Raw genomic sequence first — 23,554 nt, 5'->3', positions numbered from 1 at the left:
CGGCGAGGGTTAGGTTTAGAGGTTTGGAGTTAAGGTTTAGGGTAGGTGTGTGAAATTATGCAGTTCCTTGTATATTGTACATGCTAATATGATCCACTTTCCATGGATACCTACTTGTAAAACGGGTCAGCAAATACTGATGGGCCAATACGGTGCAGGTAGAATTAGTGTGATAGTGAAAGTAATTGATGTAGTGAATAGTGATAGACCTATCCACTTATGGTTCCGCGGCATTGTCAATTGTTCTCCTAAAATCCATCAACGTTTCGCCCCACACCAGCCATTGGCCGTGAGTAGCTGACGTGAGACTGCCGTGCCGGGGTCGAAGGCCGGCGTCCCAGCCATTCACCGCCTCCTAGTGGACATGTCCGCGGACAGGTGTCCTCCCCGCCCCCTGTCCTACCACCCGCGGACAGTTCAGCGACATACAACGGCCGCTCACATACCCGTGAGAGAGCACGCATCGATCACACAAGTGGCCACAAAGACCGACTGACAGCTGCCGAACAATGCAGATCGGAACGATACCGGGCTGCTAGCAGCCATTTGCACAGCGAGCTTAGTTCGGCAAAAAATGGCTCTATCCATGTTTAGGTTGTAAACCGTATACGGCCTTGAAAATTGCGAGTATAAAACTGGAGCATATACATAAGAAATACGAAATTATTCATTTCGTTTACGTTTTTTTTTTGGCACCCATCACGTGTTCTATTTTTATTTCACATTAACGTATGATCGTGTGACGGTGTGCAACTAATTGACCGTGATATTGTAACGCAGTCCTGTCTGATTTTACTGCACCTAAATACATAATGAATGATTGAAAAGGTCATGAAAACCGGTAAACTGTTTTCCTAAAATTCACGTTTTCATACCAGTAACCATGCATTCAGCATCATTTCATGTTATATATCTTCACAATTATTAAAAAAGACTAACTTGGATACATCGGGTGCTTAAAAGCAAAACGCTTATTTTGAATTTTTAGCTACACTCATTGTTTTCAACACATTTCATCTCTGTATTAGCATGGACGTGGCAGTAACATGACACCAACAACAGGTTGATAGGGGAAACAAATTAGTTGAGAATGAAGTACACCTGTCTCCATTCTCCCAAAAGCACATACAACAACACACCGCACAGTATTACTGTTATCCATGACATTTATTTACACATGTAATATCTTTTCCAAACACATTCATGAGTACACAATGGTCAATGAGTTAGCGAGTTACGTCAGTCGATCTTACAGTGTTCAACAGTTAACCAGTGCAAACATTCCATAACAGACCGACTGGGTGGTCAGCACTCCTAGCACGATACAGTCTGCCATTACAACCACTCTATAGTACACTGTCGTTCAACAACTTGCAATACAACACATTTCACTGACGTAGCCATTTAAACACACACACGAGCGTTCAGACTCCCACCCACGTCACCAATCTTGATCAGACCTATGGCTGTCACGGACAACCATTCATGGCACACTCCTTACTCGCTCTGTTCACTCGCTCACGCCCGTTCTGCTCACGGATGACGTCACACTTTGGCGACCAATCCGGTCACACTGCCGGACAGCGGTGCAGTTTGACATTGTCCACGTGAGTGGCGAGGTTGACAGCGTGTTTGCTGACGGAGAGTCGGCGCAGACAGCCGGTGAAGGGCCGATAACAGAAGAACGGTAGCCCGGCTGGCAGCGAGGGTGAACCGCCTGGAGGCACACGGAGTCGGCACGGGTCAGCAGCGGTCAGCACAGGTCAGACGAGGTCAGCATAGGTCAGAGGTCAGAACAGATCAGAGGTCAGCACAGGTCAGAGGTCAGCACAGGTCAAATGAAGTCGGTGAAGGCCACACCAGACCTGACTAAGCGGTGCTTAGGGACCTTGAATAAATCGCATCACGTCAGCCTCAACGCGTTACAACTCGGAATTAACGCATCATAGCGAAACTATGGCACAGCTACGGGTGGGCACCACTTGTCATGCACAGATCAAAAGATGTGATCAAAGCACCATTTAGATCAGAAATGTTATTATTAACAACACACGGCGCAAAAGGTCAAGACAAAGAAATGCACTGTATAGGGACCGGGTTACTTATTTGGATGTGTGGCGCTTAACCCTCGCCCGCACATGGGGGGGGGGGGTGGTTGCCACCCCCCCAGGTAGTCTTTCTGCTCTGCACTCAACATTTTTAGAGCTAGAAGGCTGATTTTTCGTATAGCTGCTCCTCTATCCTTTCTTGATGTCCACTGAAAATTTCAAGTTTCTGTGACCTTTGGTTTCGGAGATATGACCTTGTTTTTCAGGTCATGTCATGACCCAAATGGCCAATTCTCGACATCTTGCGTTGGCTATGGGCCTTGTGAGCTTTTGACACCTTGATTTCGGCCTTTTTTACCAGTCTTACCTCCCACCCATCATGGAACATGTTGTTCGACGATGCACAGATGTCAAGGTCAAGGTCAAGGTCAACCTAGGTCATCTAAGATAATTGCGTTTTAGGCAAGCGGAATTTACTTTTTGTGAAGTTTTTTGACTGCATTTTTGGTAAAAGCTTCTCAGATCATGATTTCATGTAATATGGACACATAAACAATCGGTGCACACATCAGTATACACACAGACACACACAGACATACAAACACATATAATTGACCTTGACCTAACTTGACCTGAAATGACCTCAGCAGCAAAAACCTGGTCGGGTAGTATGAGAAAGAGGTTCTAGCTGGCTTGGCACCAGAAAACGGCATCGTTATCGGTATATGATAAGCAGCGCACTTGATATCCAACGGTGACCCAAAACAGCAACATTTTTTAGTTTGACCTGACCTGGAAGGTCAATGACTGACCTGAGAAAGTAAAACTGGGTATCATTGGATTCGTCTCTTCCCAAAGAATCTTTTTGGTCTTTACCGCTAAGCTCTATCTCCAACAGGAACGAAATGGCGCGGGGGGGGGGTGGCAACCCCCCCCCCATGTGCGTTCTAGGATGGGAAAATGGCATGTGCGGGCGAGGGTTAAAAGACAACCATTTGGGTCAGTAGAGCTTTGTACATGGGGTTGGGACCAATCAGACAGCAACATAAAATAATACTAACAAAAACTATGCGAAAACATCGTTTAGGTACTGCAAAAATGTAAGGTTTCGATGTCCACGGATAAATCAGATACGCCCTGGGTCGCGTACGTTTTTGCATGGAAGCTTATGTCCCCCTTGTTTACAATATGGGTAATTAGATAATACAGTTACCGTCCGACTTGATCATTTCCTAATCTGCATCCCTCGTCATGTTTTTGCCCGGTGACGGGAGTGCGCGCTCCCAACATGTTGCACGCTGCAGATCTACTGAATAATTAACGCCTCACTCGCGCGGCCGGCAGCTACCTGACGGCGCCAACGCACCTCACAAAGGCGCCCCAAAATAGCGCCGGCGGGGGCGCGTCCGGCTCTCTGCGACTCCCGACCGGGCCATGCATTGATCGTTGCGCTTTGGGTGGGTCTGCAGGGCCAAGGGAGCGGAACGACTTCTGTCGGCTCCTGGCGCCGCCGTCACAGCCGCCGCGCCTCTCTTATGCAGATCAGGCGTCTCTTTGACGCCAACCCAGCTGACCCCTCGCCTGCGCGCGGCACGCCTCCCCGACCCCCAACTCGAGCCATGCCGACATCCGCCGGTTCGAATGGAGAGCATCTCCGGAAGGAAGCTGACGGCAACTCAGCCGACGTCTTGCCGGTAACTTGTTATGCTCTACGGCCGGCGAAGAGTTATGTAGAATGCATGTGCAATGTGCAGAGTGCTTGTTTGCATGAAGGGAAAGTTGGGGAATATTTCCCAAATTTACCGTTGTGCTTAGACCCAGCCGTGTAGAAGGTAACCTCTCCGTAAATCACCAAGGCTACAAACCGACAGAAGATGATAGTTGAGTCACGTTCTAGCTTAGACTGCAGCAAAATGAAGACAGCAAATGAATACATTTCTTTTTCAGCGAATTCGTATCCACGCTGCACACCTAACCGAACCCAATAAGCGGAACGGGCTACTTCAGGCCCACTATTTCGATCACGTCTCTTACGCTGCATCTGCGCACTATTCGAGCGGTGGGATCCGTTCGAGTGGCATCTGGAGAGGTGCACTACACGAACGTTTTCCTTGGACGTGGTCCTCGTGTTCCGGCCATTTTCCAGGCCGACTGTCCCGGCCCGGCGCCCGCACAAACTTCATCTCATCAACAAGTGGAACCAAGTCTGAATACAGAGCACGCCGCACCGCGTTCGTGGCTAGTCGTTACTGGTGAGCTTATCATGGAGCTCAGTCACACAGGGTGGGCCGAAAATGTACATACCACCTCGCCGCCGCCGGCTTTTCCCAAATGCGCTGTGTATCATGACCGAGCTAGTTTATTACCACGCAATGGTTTTGATGTCACATCTGTTGCATGCGATGGCTATATCCGGCGTGCATAATGTAGGCAGGCGTGCCTTGCGCAATGTGCATATCCGCAACAGCTTCGCTTTGGGTTCCGACAACACCAGGACAATGCATGGTATCTGAACTCCGATTTGTATTATTTAAAATTTTCTTCCATCATTTTTTACTATAAACCTACGTAATATATGCCATTTCCAGAAAGACAAAATACTGAGGAATGGACACCACCACAACAGCAGCCACAACTCCTCACAGAGATGTTTGGTTAACCCTCTTCAATTTAGCTCACACAGACAGCTGGGAGCAGCTAATCAATCAAAGCCGTTAGTTTCAGGCGACACCACAATATTTCCACGAAAAGTCATCCGCCGCCGCCAAAACTACATTCTCTTCTTAGACAAGGCCTGGAATCTGGACATAATCCATATCCCTGTAACTGATCGCATTAAGACAGCCATTGCTATAAGGCTTCTTTAAATTGCACGTTTCTGATATCGTTTTTGCCCTCTGTGGACGCATGTCAACGGACATGCGAGCGTGCCCCTGTCATATGCCATTGTAGCATCCGGCGCGGCGACCGGCGCCATTGTTGTGGCGATGTCAGAAAGGTCTGACATCTATTTGTTGTCTGATGAATGAAAACGACTCACGATCTGAAGCATTGCTGATCATATTCCGAGCAATGAAATCTGTTCGTGCACCAATGCAGAACATATCGCTGGTATGTGCAATGTGCATGTGATCGATGGGAACCGGGCTAATGGCTGTCAGGTCACCATTTCAACCGAGCTCCTTCGGACCTGTCCTACTTCGCGCCTACATAAAGAACCAAAGACCGCCATAACCGTGCATCAAGACCAACAACCTCACGCCTGCACTCCTCTAATTAGCGTGAGAACTCTGACACTGTCTGTCGGCATCCACCGACCAATACAGTCCACAGCCGTCCGTCGCGCTACGTTCTCACCCCAATGACGTCACGGGTCATTCATTGCGTCCACCGGACATTGGTAGACCGGCTCATTTGGCGGCGACCGGCCTCTTCTCTGGGCCGCTCCCAGGCGGCGCTGTTTGTCAGCAATTACCGAGCGGCCACTTACTGCCCGACGTGCCGCGGACATTAACGGAACACAAACAGCGGCACGCAGCACACTGTGCGTCGGAACGGACCGCGGATGTCAGAGCGAGCAGCGGTGGCAAAAGTTCCGATATGTGACAGATATTGGACTGATCGGGCTGAGAAAGGTGGATTGGATATTGTGATATGAAACGTGATATTGGAAACAGCAGAGGGGCACTTCACTTTTTGGATTCCCGTTCAAATTTCAATAATTATAAACACGGCGCATTAGCAGAGGTGAATGCTGATAACGTTTTCCCATGCTAGATCGGAAATCCTGTTGAATATGTTCGCAATTTTTACTGAGATGCTTGCTGCAACGCAATACCGGAACACAACTCCCGGCAGCGGGACATAAAACAAGGTCATTAAGCCAGCTTCCGGACCAAATCAACCCATCAGATTTCGCCGAATATGGAGATGTCAGCCGAGGCCGTCCTCTCTCAGACTGCAATCCAGTCGGGTGGGCGGTTATCTGGCGATCTCTGGTGCCCCCAGCCACCCTGCGCCGGTCATAGAGCCAGTCAGGCAGCGGAAATCCGTCCCTCCCAGCCACTGACTATGGAGCGGCAAAGTTGCTGACCACAACTTGTAACGGCGACATCCGTCGAGTTGGACTCGTCTTCCTGTACTCGGCGTGAATTTTCGCTCGGTGCGGACTTTGATCGGTAGCCTCTACATGTATGGGCAGGGTCAGTGGCTTACATAATGCTAGATGCCACTGCTGGTGTTAAGTCTGACTATCACAATCTGAGAGTATGTAGCATACATATGCAGCTACCGCAGCCAACAAAACGCAAACAAAAAATCCTAAGCATATCTCTTTACGAGATCTTCATTTATCTCAGTGATATGTTTTGAATACATGTCAACTAAAACACGTTGTCTATATTTGCTTTAAACCCGTATCTTCCACAAACTCTTGCTCTCTCACTCCCGCCGCCCATCGCCCACCTCTCCCCGCAGCGTTGCGGCGCAGTGGCCGGGCTCTCCTCGGCGGGCCGCTGCTCAGGTGTCGTGTTTACCGACGTCACCGCTGTGCCAGGCGACGGCGCCGTTTTGGAGGCGCTGTTTGCCTCGCCGTCGCCTGTTCTATTTGCCGGAGACGGACGTGGGAACGGAAGCAGAAGCGAGGGAAGACGGTGGACAGAGAGAGGGCGTGATAGGATTAGGACGGCAGTGTGGACAATGGTGGCGAGGCGACAGCGCAGCTGCTAAGAGCCAGACGTTCCCTCACAGATTTATCGGAGATGAGTAAAGTGGCTGAAGTCGATAGAGCTGACATTGAAACCAAAAGCTAAGCATTTGTGTTAAATGTTCACCTTGTTATAAAGAGTGGAATATTTGTGTAGCTTATATTCTCGCATAGTGGATAACGAGACCTCATGGCTGTACTTGGACTTTTGAAGGTGATGATATGACATTTGTAAAACAGCGTAGGGCTGAGACGCTTGTTTTATATTTGCCCTGGGTACTGGGTAGTGGACAACACATTTTCTCATCTACCTTACCCAAGGGACGGCCAGATGAACAACGGAAGGTTTTCAATCCTTTTTCAGAGCTAAATATGTTAAAACAAATTTATTGACCGTCTTCCAGGGTTTGAGCTATACTAATGGCATGGTAAATAGCCTTCAGACACGTCTGTTCGTAACGTCTCTGAAGCATAGCTTATTCTGCAGAAGAGGGCATTGCCATAGACGCCAGAACAAATGCTCTGTCCAAGCCTAGTCGGGTGGCATTAATAACCACATAAGAGCAATCGACGGGCTATTTATTCACACATAGAGACCAGCCAACGGCCTCTTCACTGAGCTCTCACAGAGGAAAATAATCCCGAGCGGGGTACAAAGCTGGTACAACCACGTGCCATGGACTCCCTTGGCATTTTGCAGCCACGTACAACATATGCACAACATATAGAACGAGGTTACATATAGAACGAGGTTGACAGTAAAGCTGTGCACGGCCACTAAAGCAAAATATTGCATAGACCCGTCCCATAATATCTCGGCAAGAAGCCCAGTGTCAACATTTTCAGGTTTTATGCTCCAATTTTGCAGCAGCCATGACGGGGAAATAGGTTCACTTATCCGCTTCTCGCCGCCACGTCACTAAGATTCAGATGAGATCGTATGCGTTGAAAAGGAAATGGCATGCAACATACCTGCTATGTGCGTGGCATGCTTTTTTTTAGAACTTTCACCACTGAAACTCTGTATTTGTATTTTGCATCATCCTGAAATGTATTAACCCTCGCCGGCACAGGCCATTCCTTCGACGGCACAAGGGGGGGGGGGGGTACGACCCCCCCTCGCGTTTGGCCCCTGATGGAGCTAGAGCTTCGCGGAAAAAACGAGCGTGCTGCCCGTCACAAGAGGAAGCCAACGATAACCAATTTTAAGATCCTAGGTCATCGGTTGACCTTCCAGGTCAGGTTAATGACCAAAAAATCGGGAATATCGGGACCTGTTAGAAAGTCGTAAAGTGTGGCTGCTAAGGGGTTTTTCGGGGTGCTGATCACGAATATCGTGTTAGTTTTGATCACAGATGATGTCGTTAAGCGTTTAGACCAGGTCGGGTTAGGTCAGGTCAGGTCAACCGGTAGGGGTCGTGACGGGTATTCGTAGTACCTGTCATCCGCCTCTGACAGCTTCGTTACATGTTACGAAGGCACCAAAACTACTTCGTTAATGTTCAAATGGTTGCTAAATTCGAACTCAGCTCCAAAATCTAGCCTAGAAACATGTAAAACTCGAAAAAGTGAACCGAGGTCATCAAAGGTCAATGACCTGACCTGACCTTCAGGTGACCTTGACACCCACCCTAATGCATGAGAGCAACACCAAATCACATGTTTGAACGTTTGAAACCACGAAAAGCTTGCAAACGCGCGGCTAATGCGAGCCGACATACGCCGAATCGCGATTCCGGCCAAACATGTTCTCGGAAAAGAGGTCAAAGGTCAAAGGTCATTTAAGTCAGGGCCATGAAATTTTCAGGGTAGGTGTAAAATTGATCAATGCGAGGATACTGAAAGTTTCGTCGTGATCGGCCGCTTTTTACGCGAGTTATTTGCAAAAAATATCCTTAGGAGGGTTGCATCGCCGGCGAGGGTTTATCACCGAGCTTCTTCAAAGAACGCATGCATACTTGCATAAGAGGACATAAGAGCACAAACAAAACGTAACATTAGCCATGCACCCAGCATTTCCCTTTCCCTCTCTCACCGATATAGAGTTTTCCGTCTGTGTGAAGCCGGGAGCGGCCCCTGGCCGGCCGCGAGGTCCGCTCCGGACGGTGGCGGTCCACCTGGATCGAGGCCCAGCGGCGGCGGCGCCGCACCCGCACACGGTGCCACGCGCCGTCACTGACCGCGTGCTAAAATACAACGGGAGCCGTCACTGACTGAGTACTGAAATAAACGGGAGGGCGTTAGTAACCGTGTGATAAAACGACGGAAAGCCACCGAACGCGTATTGAAGCAACACCACATCGTCACATCTTGCATACTGAAATAACGATGAAATATCGCCGACTTGAACACATTGTCGAAAGTAACATAAAAATAACGTAAAGAGGCACAACAATAATTCTTTCCATGAAATGCAGCTCATTTCATACTATAGTTGACTCCACACATCCAGGACAAACTCTTTGTGAGTCACGTTCAGAATCGCTGCTAATGCATTCTCAGAATCGCCTTCTTGTGGCCGACTTCTCATCTAAAGAAACTGACCCTACCAACAGCGCAGCAGCCTGTGACCATGACTGAGGTGTCGCGCTGCCCCAAAGCCCGACCCAAGAAGAGTTATATCAGCATAATCGCGCGCTACTAGGGTAATGCTACGAGCGGTCTGGCACAAAACACAAATGGTGCGCACTTAACCCGCCATCCGCCGCAAATGAGAGGAAAATTCCCAACGAAAACAAAACAGAGGAATTTCCACAGACGGCTGTTCTAAACTAGTGTCCACTACGGCCCCGTAGTCGGTAACGCGCCCGGCCATTGACCGCTTTCAATCGCTGTTCATAGATGGCAGTAGTAGTGGGCGCCTGAAGTTATGCTGTACCGCAAAGCCCCTGTGCGGCCAGTAGAAACGATACAGGCCTCCACAGCACTCATGAGCCGAGCTACAATTAGAAACGTGCTTACTTTTTATGCAAATGCATGTTCATGATTCATACGTTAATTAACCCGCGCACCGACGGGGGTCTGCGCCAACTTCGCACCGACGGGGGGAGGGGGGGCGGATGACCCCCCCCCCCTGAGATCTCGAGAACGAAGCAAGATAGCGACAAGCGGTAAACGGCATCGGATACGCACGGACAAGGTCTACAATTTTTACAAAGGTCATTTTCAGGTCATGTCAAAGATGACGTCACAGGGGTCGAAAAAGTCAAAATGGCGGCGCTAGATATGGAGAGAGTTTTTCTCGAATAACTTTCGAATTAGTCAAGATAGGAACAAACTAAGGGCATCATCGTGATCCTCTCGTCAATCCGCATCGAATGATGTATATGTTGACCTCGAAAGGTCACGGTCAAAGGTTGACCTCAGGTCACGTGACCTCGAGGTCATCATGTATATCATTCGATGCGTCTTGACGAGCTGAACACAATGAGACCATCCGCGCGGCTGTATCTTGTTCCTGTAGGGAGTTATAAGCAAAAAACCTTTGGTGACCTTTGATGACGTCACATGACCTTACAGCTGCCCAACAGCAAAACAGACCTCAAGGTAGTGAAGGTTGATCGTATATGAAGTCATGTATGGTATATGGGGCCATTCCGACCCGTTTTAGTGGTAAAAACAGGGAGCTGATTTTTCCCCCATTGACTTATAATGGGGACGTCGCGAAATTGACCTGACCTTAGGTCACCGATATCAAAATTCCGAGATATACAAATTGTAGCTGCTAATGATCTAATAACATCCTGCGACTTTCAAAGGCCTCCAACATCTACTGTAGCTCTGGCACGGTGACAAAGTTGCAAAAAGTGACTTGAGGTTGGGTCATTCAAAGTGACCTGGTGACCTGACCTTAAAAGTTAGGAGGTTCAATCTTGCACACCATGTGTAAAATTGATGAGAGAATAGTCGTACCAAATTTCGCGGCGCGGCTTTCCCGCTATCCGCGAAAAACCTCAGGGGGGCGGATATCCCCCCCCCCCGTCGGTGCGCGGGTTAAAATAACTCGACTGCATAATACTATATGTGTATTGTGTATATTGCTGAATATCTTTACCAAAAGTATTATCATTATAGCCGTCTATATACTGACCTTTGACCCGAGCGTGACGACCCCGCTGCGTGACCTCGCCAGGTTGAAGGTCAGCTGGACGGTGCCGTTGGCGAGGCCGACGCTGAAGAAGTTGGCGTCCACGGAGCCAAGCCGGCCCTGCCAGGCGATTAATCCCTCGGGGTCCGTGGTTCGGAGGTGGAAGCTGAGCCGGTTCGACTTCTGTCGCTTACGACTGCGGGGTAATAGACGAAGGGTGTCATCAGCCGGAAGTGCAGGTCTTACAGGGTGTTCCATAAGTTCGTTCTCACCTAAATTTTACGTTTAGAGGCTCTCTTGCCTAAAGGCACGCTGAACTTGGCTCGTAACTGAGCTTACGCGGTTGCCGTGGCTGGTAGCAATATGCTTCACAGTAACTAATTTCTCTAGACAAAATATTTTTTTGCTAGAGAGTCCACTTCCTGCAGAGACGGCTAGCGCCGCAACATAGAGGTCTCCGATACGGGTACGTCTCGGTATTTAGTCAGCACGTGACCATTCGCGACGATTGAGGGTGATTGAAGCCAACCAGTCTGTAGCCAATAATGTCTGTCGCTAACTGTACGCACAGTCATCAAGTGACACCGATGATTTGTCGGGAGTCAATCACTGCAAGTTTATCCTCTTTCCAGTCAGCCCTCAGTAGTGAGCCATGTGTCGAAAACTGTCTGACGTCAAAGTGGCCATCAAAAAGGTCAAAATGTTTAAAGTTTATTATCTGGCTTTTTAGGATGGATTACCAGCTGTCTAAGAATATTTTTTGGGGTACATAACTCAAGGTGACTTAAGCTTAAGACTTACTGGAGGATTCAAAACAGTCGAAAATGTCTTAAAATGGCCAAGCATGTGTTCCGTTATGCCTGAGGCTAAAAAACTGGAGGGCCGATGACATCAATGTGGTCATCTGGACTACCTAGTCCATGTTCGAGATGAAACACTCGTCCAAACCCTAAAACGGTCCCATAAAGGCGAAAGAGAAGGTCTCCGTTTCGTCCCGCTTTGTTCCTATGCAAAAGGCCGGGGTCACGGTATTGCGGGGTTATAGGCCTCCAGACGCTGACCAGGATGTGATTGGTACTCCAGAGACAGTTTTGGGACGCAGAATGCTTCTGCAAGAAGACCTGTAAGGAATTTCAGCGTTCTAGCTTAACTCAAAACGCAAGTATGAACACAAATTTGGAGAAGAAAATGGCATCCGGAAGGCCGTAGGCCCATCTTCAAGCGAGACACTGCATCGGCAAACAGGTCAAGGAAAGCTCAAAAGCGGTGCCAGGAGATTGTGACAGGCATCTGTCGCAAGATCATTTGTCAGGCAACTCATGGGATCCAAAATTTCATGAAAATACGCTGGGGATACTGAAATCTTGGCTCGTCGAAGCGAAACGCCGTTCCAGCCGCCTCCAGGAGATCACGGCGAATGTTATAGCCCTGGCCGAGGATTGATGCAACCCCCCCCCTAAAGATTTCTCAAAGATAGCGTAAAAACGGCGGCGTGCAGCGCCGCCAAATTTGGCACAGCCTATGGGGCAACCTTTTTACATATGACCTGAAAATTTCAGATCCGAGTGATCTTGGGTCAGGTCACCAGGTCAGAAAAACCGGTACAAGGTCATGGTCAAATTTCAATTTTCGTTTTGCACCTGTCCAACTCACAGTTTTGGACTGATTTCCTTCAAACTTTCAGGATGTGCTAAGTTCACCCAGTTGTATAACATATAGTTCGTTTTTTATGTTACTGACCTGAGGTCAGTTAGAGGTCATTACGTCGTAATGTTAAGCCTATGGGAAAATAATAAATTCGGAAAATAATAAATTGGAGATATCCGCTTCGTTTTATCACTTTTGTGCTTTGAAACCATATTAATTAACAGCAGGTCACTTGGTTCTCCTTTGTTTGGTTTACTTATCCATGGGTCAGGTCAAATGAGGTCAACTGAGGTCAAATAACGTTTTTGCCAATAACTTGGCACATAATGACGCTAGATCTTAAAAAATGGTGTCATTGTGTTCCTGGTGATCAGCCGATTCGAATGATATGCAATATGATGCAATTTGGTTAATTTGAACTTAATTAATTAATTAAACTTTACTTAAAAATTAAGAAAAACTTTAAATATACTTCAGCAAGCAAAAAAGCATATTATTCGACGCGCCTTGACGTGCTGAGTTCACTGGTGCTTTTAGTTTTTCTCTATCCTAATTAGATAAAAAGTTTTAAGCGAAAAATTGACCTGTTTTTAGCGAAATTTTTACATTTATACCCCCCCCCCCCAAACCCCCTAAATATTGACCTAGAGCAACCAAATTTGCACAGGGGCGAGAACTCCAGGGGGCCCACCTACCTACCAAATTTGGTGTTTCTAGGTGCCATAGGAGCCAATCGCGAGGGGGGTCGCATCACCCCCCCCCCCTGCCAGGCCGTGTTATGAAAAATGCCCTGCCAGGGCGAGGGTTAAGTCATTATGGGCTAACTTCAAGCCTGCCACGCTGCGAAACATGCCGGTTGGCATGCTGCAGCATGTACTCATGTGTTTGGCCATGAAATGAGGAGCACATTGACATGTCATAAATATATCAAAACGCAATGTACTCTGCTTTACGTGCAAATTTAAAGTGAGAACGAACTTATGGGACACCCTGTATACCATAATAAATGCTGGAAACACCAACTTCGAGAGCTTTAAGAGGAAGTTCGTCATCCTCTGGGCCTTACATAAAAAATAGATATCTCAAAATAATGCAGATATCATGACAGATGCCCTAGCACCTTCAGCATCGAAAACTGGACAATAAAGCCAGGCTGCACGTTGCATAACCATCCATATGATTCCCCGCCGGGAGGCATCACTGGGCTTCATGCGGGGGAGGGGAGGGAGGCTGCTGTCAGAAGAGCTGACAGGAGGCGGAGTGGTCAGGGGGAGGGGTCAGGGGTCGGACTACTGGCGGCTAACGGTCCGGATACAGTCGTCATCCCGCGACGCCCCCCGGCCCGCTGGGCGGCCCCGTCTGGACGGCAGAGTTACGACTTACGACAGCCCGCCGTTGGCTCGGCTCAACAGTCAGTGTCGCTATACGGCCGACAGTGCGGGCTGAGTCACGGCCTGGGGAGTGGGCGGCTCATACAGAACTGCGACTCCAAAACAGGATGCAGGTATACTATGATGGAATCTACATAAACTGTTGGGTCATAGATAAATGTGACGGTGTTCAATAACACATTTATTCAATAGGCCCTGATGGTTGGTCGCACTTATAAAACAGCACGCATCGTCACCCTTTTCTGGGCTGATGCATTGCGGGGGCCTCATTCCTCACTCCTCAGCCCAGTACAATACTGGCTAGGAACAAAGGAGCAACTCTTCCTCTCCTCCCTTCCTCTCTCTCTCTCTCTCTCTCTCTCTCTCTCTCTCTCTCTCTCTCTCTCTCTCTCTCTCTCTCTCTCTCTCTCTCTCTCTCCCCCTCTCCTAAAAATGATAGCAGCCCAGCCCATCTGGCGAGCACGACTGCGAAGCTAAGCAGTAGTACGGTGGTACTGTCAGCAGCTCTACCTTGTTACCACATCACGAGTGCGCGCCTCCCATCACAGAGCCGGCAATAACACTCTACTATCACGACCAGGCTGTTATCACGGAAGGTAGCGATAGCACCCTCACCGTCTGGCGTGGCCACTATCACACAACGTAGCAATAGCAGCCGGAATTCAATTATCCGGCGCCAGCTAGCATTGTATGAGAGAGGTCATGGGGTACTAGATAATGACGTTAAAGATATACGCGTATCACGCACCGCTTAAATAGACACCAGACATCTCTATGGTATCGGGGCCTTGATCCTTCTCAACATTGATTCAGGTAATATTCATGGAAGGCGGACGGATTTAGGTAGATGGAATTTCTACTGGGACGATTATGCGGTTTGCTGTTAAATGTCAGTTTAGTTGAGAGCTGCAATCGAAACAATGCATGAGTTGCATTGTCACTGAAGTCACTTGGAAACATCAACTGCGAAGTGCATTGATCAGCATGTCGTGACAGCACTCTGCCGCTGGGCTCGCCACTTCTGAATCCGCACCAAGTATGCATTCCATTTTCTCACGACCACTGAAAATCTGTATATTTATCGCCATTTCGTGGATCCTTTATTGTCCACCGGAAACATTCGCATCACTTATCTTTTCGCCCGTAAAATAAAACGGCCCTAATAATAGCATTAATGCATCATTCAGGCTTCGGTGGAGACATGTTTTCGGCCGCCTGGCTAGCTCGCCAGCGTTCATTAGTCCATCGAAAGCGTTCAAATAATATCTGACAGCCCTGTCGGCATCCAAAGGCATTATCTGTGGTCGTTAGACCGCCGATGAAGTTTTGGACAGCGGTGTCGGTCGCGACCGCACCCTGGCGCCGGCCAGGCCAGCCAGTAAACGGATTACCAGCCCACTGGGCGACCGAATGTCGATATCAAACTTGTCCCTTTGGAAGGGCGGCAACCCCGTCACATGCAATCCTGTGTGTTGAATGACTTGTAATGTGGATGTTTGCACTTATGCTGAGAATGTATTACTGACGAAACGGCCTACGGTAATCTCTTCCGTATAATATGTGTTCGGCAAAACCACACCAATCTGGTGAACATTCTTGTTCAGAACATGACAGATAAAACGCAAAATAATAAAAGTAGTAACTCACGCTCGACGGATCATATTGGGCAGCAGCACGAACGCCTTCCCGTTGAAGTGTACGGCGTCACTCTGTCGTCTGGCGGTGACTCGGTCCAACCGAGTCCGACGCACTTCTGAAACACGAGTGGAGGGTTTTGCATTCCAGCAGCCATCCATAGGAATGTTGCTAGGAGGGCAGGCACAGGGCAGATAGACCCAAATACAAACAAACCACTAGAGGGGTAGGTACGGGTAGTTAGAGAAGCTTGTTAAGAACGATTAGCCACAAAACTAAGGACACACGATAAGAAGCACTTGAGTGAAACATACCAACGGCAACAAGGTACAGCTAGTAATTCAAATTTGGTTGAAAAGTGTGCTAGATTTGTGATGCTAATAATGCTGAAATTCCTTCGTTTGTGTCTGTAAGTTTTGTTGTGCATCTGAGGAGTCGCTTGAATAACAGCCTAACCTAATGCGATGTTTTGTACAGGGATATTAAGTAGAGTACTCGTATGTCTATAAGCTGGCTGGCAAGTGATTGCATTTGGGAGATACCTGGAGACTGGAAGACGTTCATTTTACGTATGTGAGCAGCCGGAGGCTATATATCAATCGAGTCGATAATTGGAAGCCTCCTGATTCGCAGCTAACGGAAATTTATAGACTGATGTTGTAGGAAATCGTTACCCATTGATATGCTGAACATTTCACGGCCTCAAACAGCTGAGGAAGATACATCTGATGTAGCTTTCGTAAGCTTGGAAAACATAGCGTCGTCGACAAAATGCTGAACTAAAAATAAAAAGACGGTGACGTCAATGGCGATCTATTCATAGACGCTGTCTGGCAATGAGTACCTTTATCATTTTTTTTCAAGAAGTTACAGCGAGTGCTTGCAAACTTTGGTGACTGGTCCAGCGTCACAAAGTCCAGTGCCTGTCAACCCTTACCATATAAATTCAAATTAACAAAATTTCAAAACATTGCCGTCCGTCTTACTTTTGTGGCAGTGCCGTCCGGTGTAGCTCTTCGTGCACTGGCAGATATAGTTGGCCAGCCGGGGCAGACAACGGCCACCGTTTTTGCACGGACTGCCACCACAGGGAGCGCCGATATATCTGAAACAAGCGATGTGGTGTGAATGTAAGCGAGCAGAGAGAATGAGGAAGAAACACACACTAGGGAAAGGCTCTAGAAAATACAAATATGTCATCATTTACTGACGCATATATGAAGGAAAACAAACCGAACGTTGTGTACTTATATCAAATGTCAGTTCAGTCATAGACCTCTGTATACAGAGGTATATGGTTCAGTCTTATCATCTACAGCTCAATTTATGAACAACTAAAACCTTCGTTTGCTTCTTCCCACTGCCAAAATTCAAAAATTGATCACCTTTCCAGCCCGATACCCTCTCCAGTCACGGTACGATCACCACTCTCTAGTCAGTACCCGAGCATAGCCCGCTCTTCCTTCCGTTCCAGCAGCGGATGGGGCTCCCGCTGGCGGCTCGGCCGGTCTCGTGACCCGCACCTCGCCGCCTGCACACGCCAGTCCCCCGAGGTCTCACATAGCGCCGTATAGTGGCCCAGTGCACACAGGGCCGATCGCCAGGTCTAGCACGACATGGGCAAAAAAATCGAACTTTGTGGATGTGCAATGAAACCTATACCAATTTGTTCAGAAATGATCATACTACACTGCTGTGGTCTTTGTTTTCCAACACAATTGCTATTTCATGGCGAAAACTCAGCTTAAACACGAACTTCGGAATCGTTTGGACCGAACTCGTCCCCCGCACTCTTCGACAACGTATCTTTGATCCGCGAAAACAATCACAATTTGAGGAGGAATTCCACATTTATATACATCAAACGATAGCTCCGGGTCTGCAGAACACACATAACCACATCAAAATGGCGAACTCTTACTTGGTTATGATGTATTGGCACCGCAAAGATTAAAAGAAGAAAATATAATTTCACATGATTGATGTCACACACAAATAGACTTTTAAAAAAAGTACCGCAGAGTACCGCTTCGAAAATCTCGCTACATGTCAATGATTCATTGCACTACAAGATCCAACAGTCATTTTCTGCGACTTTTTGCGACTTTGGATGTAGCAGCCAAACATCAACCCGCGCCGGACCGGTGCTCGGCGTCAAACGCGCCGGGCCGGGAGGTGTTGATTGAACACTCCCCTTCTAACTCGGCTCTTGGGCCACATAGCGACACGTAGTAAGTGGCATTCGAAAGAGCGCCCGAAATTCCAGATGGAGTAATTAGTCATTTCTAGGTCAGGTCAAAGGTCACGTCACCAGAGGTCATCAAAGGTAAAATGTTGCATTTATCAACACTTATCGAAAACCGGCTCTTACCTCGGGGACCAATAGAGCTACATCGTCGCGGAAAAGTGCATTCAATTGCTCTTTTAGCGGTCCTTCTGAAATAAGCCCTCAGATTTGGCTTAACCCTCGCTCCTAGTGGTGTTTTTTCCAGCCGCGAACGTATAGAAGGGGTCCGCCGTTTCGCCCTTCGACCCCCCGCCGTTTCGCCCCTGATCGAGCTAGAGCTTCGCGGAAAAGACGAGCGTGTTGCCCGTGACAAGAGGAAGCTGATGATACCCAATTGTAAGGCCCTAGGTCATCGGTTGACCTTCCAGGTCAGGTCAATGACCCAAAAGTCGGGAAAATCGGGACCTGTTAGAACGTCGTAAAGGGTGGCTGCTATGGGTTTTTTGGGTGCTGATCACGAATATAATATTATTTACGAGCATAGATGATGTCTTCATACATTTAGGCCAGGTCGGGTCAGGTCAGGTCAGGTCAACTAGTAAGGGTTTTGCCGGGTATTTGCAGTAGGTGGCAACCGCCTCTGACAGCTTCGCAACAGGTTACGAATGCACCAAAGCTACATAGTAAATGTTCAAATGGTTGCTAGATTCGAATTCAGCTAAAAAAAAACTAGCCTAGAAACATGTAAAACTCGAAAAAGTGAACCAAGGTCATCAGAGGCCAATGACCTTACGTGACCTTCTGGTGACCTTGACACCCACCCTAATGCATGGGAGCAACATAATATCCCATGCTTGAACGCTTTAAACCAAGAAAAGACTGCAAACCCGCGGCTAATGCGGGCCCACATACGCTGAATCGCGATTCCGGCCAAACATGGTCTCGAAAGAAGGTCACAGGTCAAAGATCATTAAGGTCAGGGTCATGAAATTTTCAGGTTAGCTGTAAAAGTAGTCGTCGCGAGGGTACTGAAAGTTTCGTTGCGATCGGCCGCTTTTTACGCGAATTACTCGCGAAAAACCAAGGGTTCCGTTCGAAGATTCAGGCCCTGTCGCGCTAGAATGGCATATCGGCCCACTGTGCAGTGGCTCATCCACCGCCGGGCTCACCGTGCGCTTACAGTGCCAAAGTAATCAGATGGCGCCGCCGTGTCACGGCACGCACGCCGCATTAACGAAGCGCCCCTCAAAGCATGTGCAAACAAACAAAATACCACACGCGCAAAGATGAAAAGCGGATAAGTCCTTATACGGCTTTGTGAAGGACAAGCTCATTTGAAATTCTGAGAAAGTGAAAAGGCAAATTCTCATTATTAGGGCATCAAAATTGACTTGCACATACCTATTTCATTTGAGGGCGTAGTGGGGGATTCTAGGACATATCAGGATGCTAAAATGATTGGCATAACTACACAGTCCATTATATAAAAGAACCAGACGCTAATTGCCATACTATTGATTTTTGTTTCCAAGATGGAAAATCGGGAGGCTTCAGAAAGACAATTCGTTTTCACGGAAATAACACGCAGTATTGATGTCAAACATTTAGACGCATGGAAAATGGTGACGCAATCAAACCACAGGCTATCCTACAAATAAGGCAGTTTATACGAGTGGATGCCCTTCATGCTTTATTTCAAAACAACCCATTATGATATTGAGGCTATCCTCAAATGGAGATCATGAGCTAACGTCTGAAACCGTCCCGTCAAGCTTAAGTAATCAAACGGATGTATTGTCATCGGTCCTCCAGACCAGCCGCCAAAGAAATAAATCGATAAGCTCAGACACAGAACCCCCACAGCAGCTTAGCAGACGGTGACAACCAAAGTTTAACGCCGCAAGTACGCAATTAAGGAGCCCTAAAGCGGACAAACTGCGGCATAATGCTCCGAGAAGGCCAATAAGCAGATAGAGTTATGTTCCACTAGCTCCTTAGCAATGTCACATCTGCATAATCAATACAAAGGGCATGTCCGATGACCGACAGTGCGTCAAGGCAGAGATAATCCAGATTATTTATTTTCAATTGTTATGAAAGGTGTGACATACAAGAAGCCAAAAATACTTACCGGCATTGAGTATGATGTTTGGCGTTGTTCAGTGTTGTGGTTGACACATATCTGTTACCACAAAAACCGATGCAGTATACACCAACTCATCGATACCTATATCGAATGTTTAACCCGCGCACCGACGGGGGTCTGCGCCAACTTAGTACCGACGGGGGGGGGGGGGCGGATGACCGCCCCCCCCCCTGAGATCTCGAGAACGAAGCAAGATAGCGACAAACGGTAAACGGCATCGGATACGCACGGACAAGGTCTACAATTTTTACTAAGGTCATTTTCAGGTCAGGTCAAAGATGACGTCACAGGGGTCGAAAAAGTCAAAATGGCGGCGCTAGATATGGAGAGGGTTTTTCTCGAATAACTTTCGAAGTAGTCAAGATAGGAACAAACTAAGGGCATCATCGTGATCCTCTCGTCGATCCGCATCGAATGATATATATGTTGACCTCGAAAGGTCAAGGTCAAAGGTTGACCTCAGGTCACGTGACCTCGAGGTCATCATGTATATCATTCGATGCGTCTTGACGAGCTGAACACAATGAGACCATCCGCGCGGCTGTATCTTGTTCCTGTAAGGAGTTATTGGCAAAAAACCTTTGGTGACCTTTGATGACGTCACATGACCTTACAGCTGCCCAACAGCAAAACAGACCTCAAGGTAGTGAAGGTTGATCGTATGTGAAGTCATGTATGGTATATGGGGCCATTCCGACCCGTTTTAGTGGTAAAAACAGGGAGTTGATTTTTCCCCCATTGACTTATAATGGGGAGGTCGCGAAATTGACCTGACCTTAGGTCACCGACATAAAAATTCCGAGATATACAAATTGTAGCTACTAATGACCTAATAATATCCTGCGACTTTCAAAGGCCTCCGACATCTACTGTAGCTCTGGCACGGTGACAAAGTTGCAAAAAAGTGACTTGAGGTTGGGTCATTCAAAGTGACCTGGTGACCTGACCTTAAAAGTTAGGAGGTTCAAACTTGCACACCATGTGTAAAATTGATGAGGTTATAGTCATACCAAATTTCGCGGCGCGTATTTCCCGCTATCCGCGAAAAACCTCAGGGGGGCGGATATCCGCCCCCCCCCCCCCCGTCGGTGCGCGGGTTAAGAATTCGTTCAACAAGCCAAAACAAAACAAGCGCAGGATGCTTTGCTGCGGAGATCACGCAGTGTAGGACTGACCTGGTGATTTTACTGGAGAACGTTGCCTCGGCCATGAGGTCAGTGATGAGCGCCCCATTGACGCCCACTGCTTGAATGGCTCCGTCCAGACCTCGTCCAGCGCCCCCGAACGACGGACTGGTCGACAGACCCGGGCTGAAAACGCAGGAAATTAAGCTTCAGCCACGATGTATTAGAGCAACAAACCAGGCGACAATACGGTATTCTATTTTTTTAGCTCTCCTGATTTCCTGAAGCGTTGAACATTCATAATATGTAACGGTGGAGACAGAAGGAAGGGCTATTTTCAAATAAGAAGTTAGTCACATCAGAGCTTGTAAAATTCAGCACGAAGAGAATCTAGGAAAAACGCTATAATTGCTTTGGCATACACCAGCCTAAAACAGCTCTCATGAATACAACACAATCTTAGTGAGCAAAGAAATGTAGAAAAGAGCGACAAAGCTTACTGGCTCATCACTCAATACTCTGTACTCACTCTAGCCCGCCAATGAACAGAGGTAGATCCAGGTTCAGTTCGTTCAGATGACCCGGAGCAGAGCCGCGCGAAATAGTACCGTTTCCGACCTGAAGCGAGCCGTCCTGGTCGAAACGGGTGAGCTTGACAGAATGCCACTGGTTGAGGGCAATGGTATGACTCGATCTGAAAAAGAAAATGTTTATGGTTACTAGTTTATGTCATACAACCATTGCCGACTCGGAGTGCTTTGGGGATAGGCAACACAGACACATCTTGGTACGTTTCTTCTGCATTTTCATGATGACTAAAAGAGGGAAGAAAATATAATCTCTCACAAAATAAGAGGGAGCTTGGTTACGCTAGTCACGATGTAATACTCTAAATCAAGTGATGACTGGCAAGGTAAATTGCGGTATGGCCTTGGCGGTAACCAAGGCCCTATATAGAAGGTATGCTCATTAGGCCGAAGCAGCGATTTCCGTGACGTCACTGGTACGAAGGGTCGGACGGCTGTAATGCAATCCTATGGAAAATGACCCAACTTTAGGGCTCTCCCACATAGCTGCCAACCTCGACACTAAGGTAAAAGTTATATCACATAAAAGCTCAAATCAAGACGAACAAGAAACCTATCTGACGTTTTTACGTATTACTAACGGCTTAGACTCTATTCAAGTATATTCAGAGCTCTGCATTACCTCACTTTTTCTGCCGTCAATGCCACTACAAATGTCTAGTCGGCGCACGTGCGCTTGTCGAGCGGGGACCACCAGTCGGGCGATTCAGAGCTGCCGCCCAATCAGAACGCCGCAATGCCGTGACGTCATTGGTCGCACACGACACGTTACGGAGATAGGGATGAGACAGCCCTGGGCGGTAACTGAGGAACTGAGGACAATAGCGCATCTCTGATTTGTGTGAGTGCTTGCTTTCTTTGAAACAAAGCTGCGAAAGCTTATTTTTGTGGAGGTGGTATCGTTTATCAAACTCATAACGCACGCATCGCACAATCAGACATGTTCACTATGTACCCCGCTATATTGGTAGCCTCTTTCATTTGGTGCGTCGTATGCTTGGTTGTCATAGTCGCCGTCTGCAAGAAAAAGCCAGATGCAAAAACCGTACAAGAAGATGATCCTTCGGTGGTCAGCTCCTTTATGATGGAATCCAATGAGTGAGTACTATTTCATGTTGCATTTCATTCTTGGCATACGAAACAGTGAAGCTACGAACGACTCAACTGAGCAAAGCTTGATAAATAAATAGCTGATCAATCTAGGTATATCAATTTAAATAGGGAGCAAATTGATTAGCTTTTCGTTGTAATGAACGCTAATATAACATGCCATCTTCTGGCAATATTCAGGACTGATTTAGTGATAGGTACACTCGGGGGCAGATTGATGTTCCACCACTCCCTATCCATCGGGCTCCCATGGCTCAGCACTGGCTGCTGCCATTGGCAGCACTGGCAGCAATGGCACTGGCAGGCAGTGCTGAGCAGTGCTGAGGGCAGGCAACACTGGCAGCAGCCAGTGCTGAGCCATGGGAGCCCGATGGGTTGGGAGTGGGGGAGATCTGCCCCCGAGTGTACCATGGCAATCTGAAGTTCTGCGTAAAAGATATAATAAATAAAGTCCACAGCTGCAAAAGGCAATGAACTCAAACGATAGTGAACGTAAAGGTCTTATGGAACACACCAACTCTGTGGAAAATAATGCATTGGAGACATCAAACTCACTGTGTCAGTTTCATGCGTTATAGAAATGCCTGTAAAAAGCGAAGGCAGCCTGCAGCAATCTGGGAGAGATTAAAATCGAGAGGGTGAACCGGGGTTAGTCTAGATACGTAAACTTAGTAGAAACAGTGGAAAAGATTGGACACAGAAGGGGAAAATGAGAACGGAAGTGAAGAGCAATGGACAGGTAAGAGAGAGAGAGACAGAGAGAGAGAGAGAGAGAGAGAGAGAGAGAGAGAGAGAGAGAGAGAGAGAGAGAGAGAGAGAGAGAGAGAGAGAGAGGAGAGGGTGCGAG

The 23,554-nt window shown here is 47.8% G+C and overlaps 1 protein-coding gene across 1 annotated transcript; it reads right to left on the bottom strand.

The window, feature by feature from the left end:
* Nucleotides 1-1,005: 1,005 nt before the first annotated feature.
* Nucleotides 1,006-21,733, bottom strand: LOC122363864 (agrin-like). Its single transcript, XM_043333663.1, has 7 exons — nt 21,540-21,733; nt 21,062-21,196; nt 16,500-16,618; nt 15,526-15,631; nt 10,844-11,036; nt 8,789-8,939; nt 1,006-1,717 (listed from the first exon to the last, which is right to left on the bottom strand). The coding sequence occupies exons 2-7, from the start codon at nt 21,094-21,096 to the stop codon at nt 1,569-1,571; spliced, it is 753 nt and encodes a 250-aa protein (XP_043189598.1). The 5' UTR covers nt 21,097-21,196; nt 21,540-21,733; the 3' UTR covers nt 1,006-1,568.
* Between the last annotated feature and the right edge of the window lie 1,821 nt (nt 21,734-23,554).

The sequence above is a fragment of the Amphibalanus amphitrite genome, unplaced genomic scaffold (assembly GCF_019059575.1).
Source record: "Amphibalanus amphitrite isolate SeventyFive unplaced genomic scaffold, NRLGWU_Aamphi_draft 000644F_arrow, whole genome shotgun sequence".
Classification (NCBI taxonomy): domain Eukaryota; kingdom Metazoa; phylum Arthropoda; class Thecostraca; order Balanomorpha; family Balanidae; genus Amphibalanus; species Amphibalanus amphitrite.
This window is presented reverse-complemented; position numbering and strand designations above follow the sequence as displayed.